Source organism: Leucoraja erinacea, chromosome 1 (genome assembly GCF_028641065.1).
Source record: "Leucoraja erinacea ecotype New England chromosome 1, Leri_hhj_1, whole genome shotgun sequence".
In the NCBI taxonomy this organism is placed as follows: Eukaryota; Metazoa; Chordata; class Chondrichthyes; order Rajiformes; family Rajidae; genus Leucoraja; species Leucoraja erinaceus.
In genome coordinates, this window is record NC_073377.1 from 107,986,027 (window position 1) to 108,002,888 (window position 16,862).

General features: G+C 41.7%; 1 protein-coding gene across 18 annotated transcripts in view; it reads left to right on the forward strand.

The window, feature by feature from the left end:
• LOC129700367 (calcium/calmodulin-dependent protein kinase type II delta chain) overlaps positions 1-2,111 on the forward strand; it is a 269,343-nt gene extending 267,232 nt beyond the window's left edge. For all 18 annotated transcript variants that reach the window (XM_055640802.1, XM_055640857.1, XM_055640819.1 and 15 more), the window contains one exon: positions 348-2,111. Coding sequence is in view for 1 of the 18 variants with exons in the window: in XM_055640872.1 (XP_055496847.1) it covers positions 348-351 (4 nt within the window). In the remaining 17 variants the exon portion in view is untranslated. The remainder of the gene's footprint in view (positions 1-347) is intronic.
• The last annotated feature ends 14,751 nt before the right edge of the window (positions 2,112-16,862 follow it).

The following is a 16,862-nucleotide window of genomic DNA, read 5'->3' on the forward strand; positions in this document are numbered from 1 at the left end:
CGTCTTTGGAGTGTGGGAGGAAAGTGAAGATCTCAAAGAAAACCCAAGAAGGTCACAGGGAGAATGTACAAACTCCGTACGGATAGCACCCATAGTCGGGATCGAACCCGGGACTCCGGCGCTGCATTCTCTGTAAGGTAGCAACTACCGCTGCGCTACCATGCCACCCTTGTTGTAAGGGATATTGAAAAGTATATTTGCTGGCTGTGAATGTGAAAGTGGTGTTGGGGTTTGCACCGATTGGTTGTGATGTTATGAGTTTTCTAAGTGAACATTTTTTAATCTAAGTTCTTGGCCTTGTTTTGGAATGGGATGAAATTGAATTTCATTTCTGTGCTTTGTTCCAGCTAAGAGAAATGGTGCCACGGCTGGATTCTCAGCATTGATTCTGGACTGGAAGATTACAATCATACTATCAGCACTTCTAGTCTATTTTAACGCATGTTTCTGAATGCATGATGCTCTAGTGACATGTCCTTTTCTGTTAATTCTGTAAATTTTTGTTTGCACTTCATAGTAAGAAATGTTACAAACAGAGTGAAACCAAAGGAAGGAAAAATGTTGAGAGTACTTTTTAACCCTTTATTTATGCCAGGTTTCCTAACTTGATATAATTGTAAACGTCTAAATGAAAACTTATTTTTTTCTGGATTTCAAGTATTTTAAAAACTACTGTACCCCTTAATCGTTATAAAAACAGTGTAAGTGGCACATAGTCTTATTCTCTTACTGTAGAAATACTTTTATAATAAATATAGAAGGGGATGTCCTTAAGGTGGCAGGGCACGTATATACTTCCAAAATTTGTTTTTCCAAGCTGGATTCATCCAGTCAGGGCTGGCTGCATCAGCCTGAAGGAACACCGACTGAAGTTGCTGAACAGCCATTTTATTCATAGTTTTTTACCAGCTGAAACATATGGAAGATTATCTTACAAAAAATTAAATTTTAATGTGCTGGTTCTATAACTAACCTTTTATTTGTTGTATTTCATCAGTGTCAGTATTTAGGATCATTTTCAAGTTGACACTTAATTTTTAATCACTTTGGGTGCAATACATTTCAAACAATCAAGCTTGCTTTACTATGGTGATGTGCAGGTCGTGATTCGAGTCAAATGCTTATTGCTTAGGTGGAAATAGCATTAGAATTTTGTGAACTATGTTAATCTGCTATTGGTAGTTACATAGTATCAGATTTAATAATAAAAACGCAGGTCCATTGAATTTAATCATCAAATATAGTGGACCTCTGTGATTAACATGCATCATTAGTGGACCTCTGTGATTAACATGCATCATTTATATAAGAATCTTCTCGCCTCGGCAGCTGATCAACAAACAGATCAATTTTTTATTCATTTTCTCCTAAGGACACAGGAATTGTTCTTTTGAGGTCATCTGTGATTATTGATAGTTCGTGAAATGGAATTTTGCTTCTGCTTCCGTATTCTTGTAAGATGTTCTTGTAAGGATTCCATTTACCAAATATATATTGCCTTTTTGGAAGGGCACATCCTTCTCATTTCGTTGCTGCTTCTATATTTAGAGGATTATACAATAATGCATGTTATCTCAATTGGTGTTTTCTGTGATTTTTGACAGACATGATTCGCATTTAGTGATTAATTCCAGGCAGAATTAACTTATTTGTATTATTTCCTGTGTGTGTTCATTCATCATCCCAAAAATTGATATGCTTAGCTGCTGTTGCTGGTAAAATAGATGGCAATAAAGTGTACCCATTACCCATGGATTCAGAAGTTGTGTATAAATGAGCATGTATGTTTATGCGCCATATTAATCTGCCAATAAATTCTATGGAAAAATAGGGAAAACCTTTATTTTCTTGGTGACTGGCTGTAATAACATTGCAGTATAAAAATCTATATGTATTATCTTGACATTTTAAAACCACATCAAGAGCAAGTCTGTCTTCCACACCAGTTCTGACGAGCGGTGATTGTTATTTTCCACCACAATTGAAATAATACTTGGGTTCTATCACTCTGAAAAGCTGCTGTTTATCATGGGACACAGTGTACAGGATTCTTGCCATAATGGTAAATGATTGATCTGTTAAAATAAAATAAATTTGTGATTATTTCTCCTGATTGCTTTTTCTCTCTAAAGTGTGTTTTTTTTTAAAAAGCAAAAATACAAAATAAAGTATATCGTAACAGAGCTTGTGCTCAGGCATTCAAAGTGAATGTAAGATATTCTGATGAGGTCATGAGAGGAATAGATCGGGTAGACGCTCAGTCTCTTGCTGAGAGTAGGGGAATCGAGACCAGAGGACATAGGTTTAAGGTGAAGGAGAAAAGATTTTATAGGAATCTGAGGGGTAACATCTTCACACAAAGGGTGGTGTTTGTATAGAACAAGCTGCCCGAGGAGGTAGTTGAGGCAGGGTCAATCGCAATGTTTATGGAACAATTAGACAAGTGCACGGATAAGACAGGTTTAGAGAGAAACTAGACCAAGTGCAGACCCGTTGGGTCTGTTCCTCCAACGTGAGGTTGCGGGGGGGGGGGGGGGGGGGGGGGGGCGGCATGCGGCATCACACGCACTAACCACCCCTGCACATGCTAACTACCCCCCTTGGTATATGAATATTATTAATTAGCTCCTTTTGCAGCATAACCACCCTATCCACAGACGCATAGCCCCAAACTCGCAGGCGTGTCTGTATGGGGGGGGGGGGGGTAGAGAGTGAGGGCAGAGAGAGAGAATGGGGAGAGACAGAGAGAGAGGGGCAGAGACAGAAGAGCAAGAGACAGGGTGAGGGGGGTGGAGGGGGAGGAGGAGGGGAGGGGGGAGAGAGAGAGAGAGGGGGGAGGGGAAGGGGGGGGGGGAGAAGGGGGGGTTTAGAGGAGGGAGGGAGGGGGGGGGGGGAGGGAGAGAGAGAGGGAGAGGGGTGAGAGAGAGAGGAGTGGGGCGGTGCGGCAGGTCGCGGGGGACCCCCGGAGTGAGCCCGGAGCGATCCAAGGACCAAAGATCCTATTGCGAGCTATAGGTTCTTTGCTGAGGACTGGCAAAAGCTTCTGCCAGTGTTACAGATGATCGAGCCCTGGACGGAGAGGAGGTCGTCCCCTGTGACGGGTAGAGAGGAGAGGGGAGAAGGTGAGAAATCCATTCGAACAAATCACTGGTGATCCGGATCAGTCTACCATGGGGAATGTTACCAAATGCCTTACTAAAATACATATAGACAGCATCCCCCCTGCCCTCCTCACATTGATCACCTTTATCATCACCTCAAAAATCGTGATCAAGTTAGTTAGACACAACCAGCCACGTGTACATGCTAACTGTCCCTAATCAACCCATTCTCTTCCAAAGGGGTGTGAATCCTACCCATAGATTCATCTCCAATACCATAAGTTCCCTACCACTGACATGAGGCTCACTTGCCTACAATTCCCCAGATTCCCAGTACTTCCCTTCATAAATAAAGAAATAACATTAGTTACTCTCCAGTCCTCCGAGACCTCACCTACGGCTAGAGAAGACACGAGGATTTTTCTCAAGACTCCCACAATTTTGTCTACCTCAATAACCCAGGATAGATCCCATCAGGTCCTGGGGATTAATGTTCTTCAAGAGCCTCAACTCCTCCTCTTCGAAAGTACGCATTTAGTACCTTGCCTACAATCCAGGCTTGAAGTCCCTCCTTTATACGAGCAGTCCTACCTATTCCCTGGTTACCTTCTTGTATTTAATGTGAGATTTCCTTTAATCGAAACTACGCATTTAGTACCCTTTTATGCCCTACAAATCCAGGCAGTTTTAGTTCCCTCATTTTGTTTTTAAAAGAGTTAGTTGCCTACCATATTCCCAGAGCTGGAAACTTCTTAAAGGGATTTAACAAACCCAGTGGGATTTCACTTTTGGGCTGCAGTAGGTGGATGGAGGAGTGGCACTGGTACCAAGAGCTGGAATTTGATAGGGGAGTGCAGGAACCCAGGTCCATCACCTTTTCATTGGGATTACTAACTGGTTGGATAACGGATTATTAGAGTTTTCAAAATAACTCCAAAGCAATGTCAAGTGATAGACAGTTCTCAGAATTTTTAGTTCAAGTCATTTTGCAGTCATAAGGAGGGATGGGACCAGGGAGGAATTTTTAATAGTTTCCGGCCTCAAGAAAATAAAATTGATGTTATGTTGCTGTTAGTAACAACATGGAATTTTTTTAAGGTGGACCACCTGGTAGTAATTTGAAAATAATTTTTTTTTTTTTTTTGAATTTTATTAGTGCAGCTGGAAACAGAAAACCTCGAGTTTTATGTTATGAGGGTAAAAGAAAACAATAGATTTGGAAAAGGGTAGCGCAGTGTGTAACAAAAAAAAAGAAAGGTGCGAAAAAAGGGGAAGGCACCTTAAAAAGAATTGGGCAAATCTGTATTCGGTGATGGATCTAGCGTGGAACTGAAATCAGCAATGGTACGTGTTTGGAGATGATTGGAAAAGTCGATGGGAGAAACCCATAAGAATTGATCATATTTATCTATTAGCGGGAACCCAAGGCCCTATGGAGTACAAATATTGCTAAACATTTTACCTTGTGAAATTTTTCCAACATTTATGCAATTTCTTTTTCCCAATTATTAACCCATAATGGGTCTTTATTAACTGGTATCTTCTCCTATTATTCGGATTCCATTAGTTTTGGGTTCTATTCTTGACTTGAAAAACTTTGTAACAAAATATCCAAATGTATTCAACTTGGTCACCTACAAATGAGGTCGAAACAAACATTTATCATCTGGGAGAGACGTTTGGATAAAATGTCAAGTGATAGATAGGTGTAAAATTTGAATGGAGGTCTTTTAATAGAACAGTTAGGTATTCAATCTTTTCCCAGAATCCTTCGAAATTTTATCATTAGCTCATGTTCCCAAGTTGCCTTAACTTCTGTTGAGGGTGATTCTCTATTTAATATATTATTATAAAAGTATGATATTAATTTTTGTGAATCAGACGTAATATTCATTGCTTCTTCTAAAGCGTCTAAAATATAGTTTGAAATCTATGTGTATATTTCTTCATAAAGTCACATACCTGTATATATTTAAAATATTAATTATCCTTCAATTTTAATTTTAGTTGTTGAAATGATAACAGTTTGCCCACTTCATACATATCCCCTACTTTCCTAATCCCCAGTCTATCCCATTGTTGATATGTTGTCGATGAGAGAAGGTTTGAATGAGATATTGTGTAATGAGGAGTCATTGATGGGCAGGAGATCTAATAGGCAGATCATATCCATCTGCCTATTAAAAAGTCACCTAAATGCCACTATCGAGTCTGCCCCAACCAAGCCTCCAGCAACCATTGGAGAAAATGTTGCAACAGTGCAGAGGCAGAAAACTGATTCAGAATCAGTTAAATTAGATGGTAGATTTAAAGAGTTTGTGTGATTGCATGGGGCAGTGATGGGAGATGATGAGGATAGGTATCAGTAGCTGTTTCGGAATGAGATTGTGGGGGAATGGTCCCTTCACAATAACCCTTTGTAGGAGGAGAGAGGCAGATGTGTGTTTATGTGAGACTAGCTTGGTATTGTCATCAATGGCAGAGAATGATCAGCTGTACGGGAAAAAGACTGGTGAGATTAAAGGTGAGGACAAGTCGAGGTGCTCAGTAGAGTGCAGTAAGAATGTTGGAAGTGGAACATGGTCATATTGCTTGACGACAATAACAAATGTGGTCCAGGGAAAGGAACACACATCAAATAAATGCAGTGCAGAATATTTTAAAACAATAAATTTGCTTCGTAGCCACAATGGTTGCGGTCTAATTTAGGAACCAAAGATGCATCATTCATAAATGTGTTCTGCACAATTGAATTTGCCTTTTTGCAACTGTTCATTAATCATGTACTCTCATAGACACACTAATGAATCATGAGCAAATGGTGGACATAAAATGCAGGAGTAACTCAGCAGGGCAGCAGCATCTCTGGAGAGAAGGAATGGGTGACGTCGATTCGAAACGTCTGTCGAGTCCCGCCTGTCCCGCTGAGTTACTCCAGCATTTTGTGTATACCTTCGATTTAAACCAGCATCTGCAGTTCTTTCCTACACATGAACAAATGGTTAAATGGGTGTATTTTCTCCAGGAAAAAGCTTTAAAATTTGACTGTATAAGATGAAATTATTGTAATTTTATTATAGAGTTCATGAAGTACCTCAATTCCCTTTTGAATGTGATATTAAAGTAAAATAAGTGCAGCTCAGATTGTTCATCTCTATTTTGTATCAGACTATTTAGCAGATATTGCCGATTTGTGAAGATGAATCACACAATTTTACATCAGGATGTATGGATTTGCACAAATTTATAATTATGTATCAATGATATGATGAAGTAATCATTTGTGTGGAACTATAATTATTCGTCCTATTTTAAGTTTGAGTTTGAGTTCAGTTTATTGGCACATGTACCTTCTTCTTTCGTGTGGCATGCACAGCTTAAAGTTGTAGGACAACTTGTTCTATTTGATCTTCTGTTTGTGCACGTCTAGTTGATTGCATTAGTCGAAACAGGACGGACCACGTGAAGGTTGCAATCTTCCACCCCGGCACGTGTACCGAGATACATTGAAAAGCTTTTGTTGCGTGCAAACCAGTCAGTGGAAAGACAACACATGATTACAATGTGAATAACGTTTAGTGCAAGATAAAGTTAGTAAAGTTCAACGAGGATAGTCTGAGAATCTCCAATGGGGTAGATAGTAGCTCAGGGCTGCTCACTACTTGTTGGTAGGATGGTTTAGTTGTCTGATAATAGCTGGGAAGAAACTGGCCCTGAATCTGGAGGTGTGCGTTTGCACACTTCTATACGTTTTGCTCTATGGGAAAGAGGAGAAGAGGGAATGGCCAAGGTGTGACACGTCCTAGCCGAGGCAGCGTGATAAATGGAGTCAATGCAAGGGAGGTTGGTCTGTGTGATGGTCTGGGCTTCGACCACAATTCTCTGCAATTTCTTGTGGTCTTGGATGGAGCTGTTCTCAAACCAAGCTGTGATACATCCTGATAAAATGCTTTCTACTTTACTAGATCTATTTTATTTGTCAAGTCATAACTCTGATGTTCTAGCTTTGATTTCTTTTTCCTGCTCTCCCATCATTATTCCATCACTCCCCCAGGATTTTTCCTTGACTTTCTCCTGTTTCCCAGCTTCACCTTGCCCCTCTGTAAGAACATGCAAAAACGCCAATTTGGTTTCCTCCTGTCTACAGAAGATATCGCCATCACTTTTCTCAACTCTTCTAGTGGGATTCATTCATCAGATTGCCTGTCTGACATCCATAGAAATTATCTACAATTAAATTATATATTTTGAGTCAAGATTCATTCCTGTTACCAGTTTCTTTCCCTGATAACTGAGATTTGAACCAGGACAAGACGCACATCAGACCACAGCTCTGTAATACAGACCATCTCCATGTTGCCTCATTTTCATCAGCTTGTGGGCCTTCATCCTGCCATCAATTCCAAAGCTGTCCAGGCTAACATCCTCGAGCATCATCCTTTGTAAAAATGATATCATTTCCTGTGCTTCGTTCCATTCATTCATCAAATTTCTACTTGCTGACCTACAATGTATTCCTGTTAAGTAATATCTTGGTTTTAAAACACTTCCCCCTATCTCCATAATCTCCACTGGGTCTATGTCCTTGGAGAGATTTGTGCTTCTCTGCACCTGACCCTTTGGTTATTTCTGAATTTAATTGTTCCATCATTGCCAATCAGTTTCCAAGACCCTAAACTCTGGGACAAACTCCCCAAACCTTTCCAACTCCATTTCCTCCCTGAAGATACTTTTTAAATAGTAAGATTAAACAAGAACTTACCAGTTTAAAGTTTGATCTTTATTTTATGAGGAGTTACGATGAGGGATTACGTGAAGAAGCCGTCAACCCGCATGCGCGTCAATCTTCAAAGCAGCGGTGTGAAATCACAGATAACAGTAGTTGACCTAAAGATAGTAAGATTGGAGAGAAATAGAACTACCAGCTGATCTTTTTATGAGGAGGGTTGGGAGCGGAGGGCACGTAATCCCTCATCGTAACTCATAAAAATAAAGATCAAACTTCAAATTGGCAAGTTCTTGTTTAATCTTACTATTTTACTTCGGGGTCACGTGAGTGACCACGTGAAAATTTTAAAGCTCTGCGATTTCATGCCGGATACGAGTCCAGGCATCACACACTGCATCAATTGACCATGGATGAGTGAAAAAGATTAATGCATTCAGACATGACATAGTTTGCTAAAATGCTGTTGCTTAATCATCAAAGGAAATTAATAGTGACCCTTCCCGTCCTGGGGGGAAACTATGAAACAGAACATAAATGGAATTGGCAAATACCCCCGGTCTGGTAATGGGTATTATAAATTGGGAAAGTTCGTTCGTTTGACCATCCTACAGCCGCTAGGATGTGATCCAGTGGAACGTACATAACCCTGCACCTGATGTAGCAGCCCTAGTGGAGTGAGATTTGAAAATACTCCTGCATAAGCCAAAACCCGTTTTGACCACCTGGAGATGGTCTGGATTAATATATTTTATGATGTTTTTAGTAACTAACAATCATTGCTAGTGCAGAGCCTCTAAGGCTCTAGGTGACCTTGGCGTATTGTTGTAAATGTGTGACCACACACAACCAAAGGTCCATAGGGTATGCCATGATAAAATGTTTGGGACCTGACGCCCCTGGTCTGCTCTGCTTAACTACATCATAAAACATAAAATATATATTATTAGCAGATGTAACCATCCTGTCCAGTCGCAATTTAAGTAGTGGCTGGACCAGTTGCGCTGAGACTAGCCCCATGAGCATAACCAATTCATAAGTGAGTTGACCAGGGATAGAGATGTAGCTGGGCCCTACTGGCGAAGCAGTTTAAGAACAATGCTAACATCCCAAATTTCCGAGTACCTGGGACTGGGAGAATTTTCGTTAAAGATATCCTTATAAATCTGGATATCAGAGGGTAAGACCCAACAGAGTGGGTCCCGATTGCTGCAGCAACTATGATGAGGAAGCACGTTGGCACCGTAGTGGTACTATAACTTAATTAATTGTCAAAAGTCCCTTCTGAAAATGAACTGCGAGACGTTAGTTATCCGTGCCATATTAAAAGTAACATTGGCATGAAACAAACACTTCCCATCTCCTGATGAGGAAAAATGTGCTGCTTTCTCGGTGCTATCCCTGCACTCTGTAGTGAGCACATACATAGATCGGTCTGGCAACCCATGCCGCCGAACGGATCTCAGAGTCTGCAAGTCTATAAATTGATTTAATCATGCAGAGGATGGTCTCCCGAGTCACGGGGTAAACTACCAATTTTTTGTGTTTAGGATACCATATAAGGTCCTATATCATTCCCAACATTAGCAGTACGAAATGCCTGAGGCGAGATCTTGCTGGATTTTGTGCAAGACCGGACAAATGGGCAAAAAATAGAGGAAAGACATAAAGAACATTCCTCCTTGGTGTAGCGAGAATACATCTATTGCCACTGGGCCACATATTTTGCAATGGTGATAGAGCCTAGATGCAAAACATATTGATATTCGGTGTTCTATTGAAGCACAATGTCATTAAAATTTTGTGATACAACATCCATTCTGTGTTGTCATGGATTTTTACGTGATGATACACCTAGTACCTTATAGGTAGTTGATACCATATAACTGAAAAATAGGTAACTCATGCAAAGCCCATCCGCCTCCGTAACTATAGATGGTATTCGTAATTTCATCTTTGAGTACTAACATCAGTTTGTAATATAACTGAAGAGTTACTGAGCAATGTTAGTTCTGATAATGCAAAGGTCCAAATGCACAGCTGAAAACACAGCCGCTATATTGCCAATTACTCTTGATGAAAAGAGGCTGCTTTATAACGACAAGGTTCTTGCAGGCTTTAATTAATTCCAATCTCTTGCTGCAGGGCGGAGTCACATCAAATTAATAGAGTTAATGGTAAATCCCAAAAATCAATCATTCTAGTTGGTATCAACTTAAATTTAACTGGATGGATGCCGAAACAGTTAATTTTAGCAAAATACAGAGTTTTAGAATCATGTAGATAGGCTATAGCAAGTGTTTTTGAGCTCTAAGCAGCCCAAGCACTGGTTTTGCTATGTTCATTTTGTACAAAAAATAAGTATTACCAATTTGTAAATGGTCCACATACCCCATGTTTTGGAAAGAATCAGACCCACCTACCTTCATGGTTACCGGTGGTCTTATGCTAAGCCCAAAGGCCCCTGATGTGGGTACTATTTCCGTCCTTGATTGGAGAGTAGGACTGGTAGGATATGTGGATTCCATATTTTTCCTGAGACCGGCTTGGGCCTTGACCTAAAAGCCCTCTGCCCAGCTTGCTCGCTGCCAACAGCTTCAGTGAACCGCTTACTGCCGATGGAGGCGTGGGGTGTATTGTTGCTGAAACATCTTGCACTTCTCTGTATTAAACTCCATTACCCATTCCTCAGCCCACCTGCCCAACCGATGCAATTTTTGACAGCCATCTTTGCTATCTACAATATCACCCACTCTAGTGTCAGCTGCAATTGATCACCTGATATTGTAACGGAGTATAGAATGCGCTGCTGGAGGAGCTTCGTGGGCCAGGCAGAATTTGCGGAGACAAAGAATCAAATTTTCGGGTCGAACCCCTGCACCAGTCCTGAGGAAAGATCGCAACACAAAATATCAACCTATTCTTTGCCTCCACAGTTGCTGCCTGACCCACTGAGTTCTTCCAGTAGCTCAGTGGGTGGCACAGTGGCACAGCGGTGGAGTTGCTGCCTTATAAAACCAGTGACCCGGGTTTGATCCTGACTGCGGGTGCTGCCTGTATAGAGTTAATATGTTCTCCCTGTGACCACGTGGGTTTTCACCGGGTGCTCCGTTTCCTCCCACACTCCAAAGATGTACAGGTTTGCAGATTAATTTGGCTTCTTTTGGTAAATTGTCTCTGGCATATAGGATAGTGCTGAGTGTATGAGGAGATCGTTGATCAGCGCGGACCCGGTGGGCCGAAGAACCTGTTTCCATGCTGTATCGCAAAAGTCTAATAATCTAAAGTAGCTCTTTTTTTAAAAGAACACAAAACAGGGAAAAGTCTGGTAGAATATTTTAACATTAGCACGTACTTGGCATTCCTATTGCACTGAACATTTTCTTGTTTTCCTCTTCTCTCTCCTCCTCCACCCTTCCAAAGCAAAACAAAAACAATGTCCCGGCCTTAAAACATGCTCTGAAGTTTACGCCTGTGAGGCTGCTGGTTCACTTCTGCCATGCTAATTTACCCATTCATAAAGATTACACACTCATCAATTACTCCCACACAGGGAATCATCTCAGCACTGAAATTGCCAAATCACTTTACTGTTACCAAAGCAAGAGCAGGATTATGAACGATGACTCATCTTATTTGTGTGCTGAGATCCAATTCAATCAATGTTAAAAATAACATTTGCTGCTTAAATGCCATTATACTATATAACGCGTTATAAAGTCAATAAATTATGCATATGAAATATAAACGCATAAATTGTGCGTGATGCCTGACATCATGCCTCTCCAGAGCTAATTTTACTGCCTGCGATGAGAGTCTTCATTCTAACTCAATTATTTTGTGCAAATCTAAACTCTTTGCTGAATTGTGTGGTTGACATCTGGCACTGTTGAAGGCAACCGCTGGTTATCATTTGCCCCTCAATGTGTTTCAGAATCTAAAGTTGTATAGCTTGGGAACAGGCCCTTCGGCCCATCACTTCAAGACCAAGCATCATGCCGATCTGTACCAATCGTGTTAGTCTGCATTAATTACATATCCCCCTGCGCCAAGCTCATTCAAGTTCCCATAAATGTTCTTAATGTTTCCCCCTCCACCACCTCCTCTGGCAATTAATTTCCGGCTGCCAACTACTCTTTGCATAACATGTTTAACCCACAAACTCTTTTAAACCCCCTTGGACCCTGGCACCAGGGAGGCAAAACGCCACCCTGGAATCCCATTTGCTGCCACAGAATCTTCTGTCTATTCCCCTAACTATTTAGTGTTGTGTTCACTATCACTGTGTTTGATCTCACCCTTCCCCACCCTGCCTCAGTGCCAGTCTTGGTGCAACAGACTTGGCTGGTGCTGCTGTTTTCTCCTGCACGGCCACCCCTGCCAAATGTTTCCAAAATTATATTCTAAGTTTTGAGGGGATTGATCACAGTACACTCTCTAACTACTCCCTTTACTTACCCTGGTTGTCCCCCAGCCACTTTCTGTTGGCACGTTTGATGTGAGCACCTTTGACCTTAAACCTATGTGCTCTGGTTTTCGATTACCCTACAAGGAAGCTTGCTATCTGACTATCTATCTAAGCCTCTCATAATCTTACAGATCTCTCATGTCACCACCTTTCAACTTGCTTCAGAAGAAAAGTTGAACTCTTGCTTCAGAAGAAAAGACTCAAGCTTATATATTTCAATCTGAACTGCAAACAATACTGCAAATGCAGCCTAACCAACAATTAGTACAGCTATAGCATAATTGTGAAACTCATAGGCATAGAGTAATCCAGCAGGAAACATGCCCTTTGGCACATCGTATCCGTGCTGACCAATACACCCATCTAAAATAATCCCATTTGCCCACATTAGGCCCATATTCCTATTAAACATTTACTAACCACATACATGTCCCAATAATTTAAAATGTTGTTATCATACCTGCTTCCACAATTTCCTCTGTAGCTCATTCCATATATACACTATAAACTGTGCAAAATAGTTGCCTCTCTGGGGAATCTTTCTTCTCTCATCCCATTTATTCCATCTAGTTTTAGACTGCACTAAACGTTATTCCCTTATCGTGTATCTACACACTGCAAATGTATTGGTTCTGAACATGTATTGTCTTTTTGCTGACAGGTTAGCACGCAACAAAAGTTTTTCACTGTACCTCGGTACACGTGACAATAAACTAAACTGAAACTGAAACCCCTATCCTGGGAAAAAGATTACCTGCCCTTCGTGATTTTGTACACCTCTGTACCGTCACCCCTCAGTCTCCTACGCTCCGAATAAAGTCCTAGCCTGCCCAACCACTCCCCGTAACTCTGGTCCTTGAATCCTAGCAACATTCCCATCAATCTTTTTTTCACCATTTGTAGCTTAATTGCGTCTTTCCTATGTGAGAGTGACCAAAAGTGAATATAGCACTCACTATATTCACTGCCATTGTACACCACTGGATACTGTACTCTGTACACCATTGTACACATATTTTACACCAATACTCACAGGCATCCAGTCCAGAAAATAGCCTTCCGCCATCATCCTCTGTTTCCTACCATCAAGCCAATTATGTATATCGATGTGTAGGGAGTGGAGGTGTATAGCTCATGTGCAGGCAGATGAGATTAGTTTAGCCTGGCATCATGTTTGGCACAGATATATTATGGGCAGAAGATTCTGTGCCTATGCTGAATTTTTCCATGTTCTATGCTCCATCTCATGTCCTCTCTTTTCCCTCCTGATTTCCCTCAAAAGTCACTCCGACATAGTGCTCAAAAGATTCACTAAGTTTTGATAACCTTCTTCACAGACCACAATGCCACCAATGTTGGTGTCATCTGCAAGCATAATAATGGCACCACTCACATTCTCGTCCAAGTCATCAATGTAGATGCCAATCAACAGTGGGCTCAGCACTGATCCTTTTGGTGCACCATTGGTCACAAGTTCCAAATCTACCATCTGCCACCTTTCACCAAGCCAATTTTATATCCAGCTTGCTAATTCACCCTGGATCTGATGTGTTTTAATGTTCTGGACCTTGTTAAAAGTCTTGCGAAGGTCCATGTAGACAATGTCCGCTGCCCTGCTGTTATCGGTCATCTTGGATCATTTTAAAAAACACAATCAAATTCATAAGACACATACCTATATGTTGACTGTGCCTAATCAGTCCTTGCCTTCCAAATGCAAATAAATTAAGAAGGTTGTCCCTGCAATTTTCTTTGCAATCTCCCATAAATAAAGGCACACCATTAACTAATTTCCAGTCTACTTGTATCTCACCTCTACAGAAGCTTGGCCAAATGTGGAAACTTAGAAGGTTAAATATTGACACATCGAAGTGAGTAAGTTCAGTTAAAGTGTGATCATCAGACAATATGGACCATAAAAAATCTCTCTAACTCTCCAATGCACTAGTAGGAAGCAATCCAGGAGGACATCAAAAGATTTTTATTCCGAAGTGTTCAAGAGTCAAGTCAGAGTGTTTTATAATCAGAGTGTTTTATTGTCATATGTCCCGGACGGGATAATGAAATTCTTACTTGCTGCAGCACAACAGAATATGTGAATATGTAAACATTGTATATAAAGGGAAAAAAAAGAAAAAGTTCAATAAATAACAAATATAGTGCAAATAACAAATAATAATAGTCTATTGCAGTTCAGAGCTCAGAGCTTATTCTTAGATTAGATTAGATTAGATTAGTTTATTGTCATTCAGACCTTTCGGTCTGAACGAAATTCTGTTTCCCTGCAGTCATACATATAATTTAAAAAAAATGACAAAACACATAGTCAACACAAATTTAACAAATTTAACATCCACCACAGTGAGTTCACCAAACACCTCCTCACTGTGGTGGAAGGCAAAATCTTAAAGTCTCTGGCTCTTCCCTCTTTGTTCTCCCTCTGCGCCGAGGCGACGGTTTTTTAAAACTCCGCGGGTGGTCCATGTGTCCGCTGCCTCGCCACAGCTTCGGGGCCGAGTCAGGTTCTCCGCTGCTGCGAAGCCGCCAATGCCGCTGCCGCCGCCGCCGCTACAGCACAATCGGTGCCGACACATACGGGTCTCCGCTGACTGCTGCTAATCAGTCTTGCCGCCAAATGCTACAGCTTAAGAAGGTTGCCCCCGAGTTAAGGTCGCCGCTGCTCATGACTCTCGCTGCTCAATGCCAATAGCCAATAGGTGTAGGCCAGGCAGCTTCGGTTTGCCGCATTCAATCTCATTGGCTCTCCGCTGCTGCCGGCACAGCTCCAGGGCCGAGTCAGGTCTCCGCCGCTGCTGCCGCCGCTACAGCTCCCTTACAGCCTTGCCAGCTGTGGCCACTTAGAAGGTTCGGCGCAGACGAAGTGAGTACGGGGTGATCACGACAATAAGACCAAAAAATCTCGCATCCCCACTAGTAGGAAGCAATCCAGGAGGACATCAAAGCATTTTTTCTCGAAGTGTTCAAGAGTCACCCCACCCATATCACATACACATGACTTAATAAAATTCTTACTTAACTAAAAAATATGGCAAAGAACAAAACGAAAAAGGAAAAAAAAAAAAAGTTCAATAAATAAAATACGGACTGCAGGTGGGCCGCAGCTGTTAAGCCAGCGCCGCCATCTAATCGATTTGTGTTTAATAGCCTGCCGACTGTGGGGAAGAAGCTGTTCCTGGACCTGGACGTTACAGTCTTCAGGCTCCTGTACCTTCTTCCTGATGCCAGTGGTGATATAAGTGTGTGACCAGGATTGTGTGGGTCCTTGATGATTTTGGCTGTCTTTTTGAGACAGCGACTACGAAAGATCCCTTCGACGGTGGGGAGGTCAAAGCCGGTGATGGACTGGGCAGTGGTCACAACTTTTTGTAGTCTTTTTAGCTCCTGGATGTTCAAGTTGCCAAACCAAGCCACGATGCAACCAGTCAGAATGCTCCCTCCCGTGCACCTGTAGATGTTTAGGAGAATCCTCTTCGACATGCCGAAACTCCGTAATCTTCTCAGGAAGTAGAGTCACTGATGTGCCTTCTTTACAATTGCATCAGTGTGCTGGGTCCAGGAAAGATCTTCTGATATATGCACACCCAGGAATTTGAAGTTATTGACCCTCTCCACCATCGTCCCGTTGATATAAACAGGATTGTGTGTCCCCATCCTTCCCCTAATAAAGTCCACAATCAGTTCCTTGGTCTTACTGATGTTGAGAGCCAGGTTGTTGTGCTGGCACCATTTAGTCAGTCGGTCGATCTCACTTCTATACGCTGACTCGTCCCCATCTGTGATTCGTCCAACCACAGTGGTGTCATCGGCGAACTTGATGATGGAGTTCGCACTATGACCGGCTGCGCAGTCATGAGTATAGAGTGAGTAAAGCAGGGGGCTCTTGAGGTGCTCCCGTACTAATTGTTACTGAGGATGAAGTGGTTCCTCAATTCAAGTAAAGTCAAGTCAAGTCAAGTTTATTTGTCACATACACATACGAGATGTGCAGTGAAATGAAAGTGGCAATGCTCGCGGACTTGTGTGCAAAAGACAAACAACAAAACAACCAAACAAATTATAAACACAATCATAACACACATATTCTTTTACATAATAAATAATGGAAGGAAAAACGTTCGAGCAGACTGTGGTCTGTGGACGAGGAAGTTGAGGATCCAATTGCAGAGGGATGCTCAGAGGCTCCGTAAGCTTGGTGACCAGCTTTGTTTTTGGTTTTTAAATTATTAATCAAAAAAAAATGTATTCAATTATTAAAAAATAATATTTACACTACAATAAAACAAGCCAGAACCCACCACCATAATACAATACAAACATATATCCATAATAAAGGACTATACAACTATGTTACAATCCTTATTGAGGATACATTCAACACCCTGCGGAGCCCAGCGGTCCCAGAACTCCCTCAGGGTGCCCGTAGACAGGGCGTATTCCCTTTCTAACCCCACCCGGGCACAGACGTAACCCCGGAAAAGGGGCAGGCAGCCGGCTCGGGTAGAGCCTTGGTAACCAGCTTGGAAGGGATAATGGTATTAAACGCCGA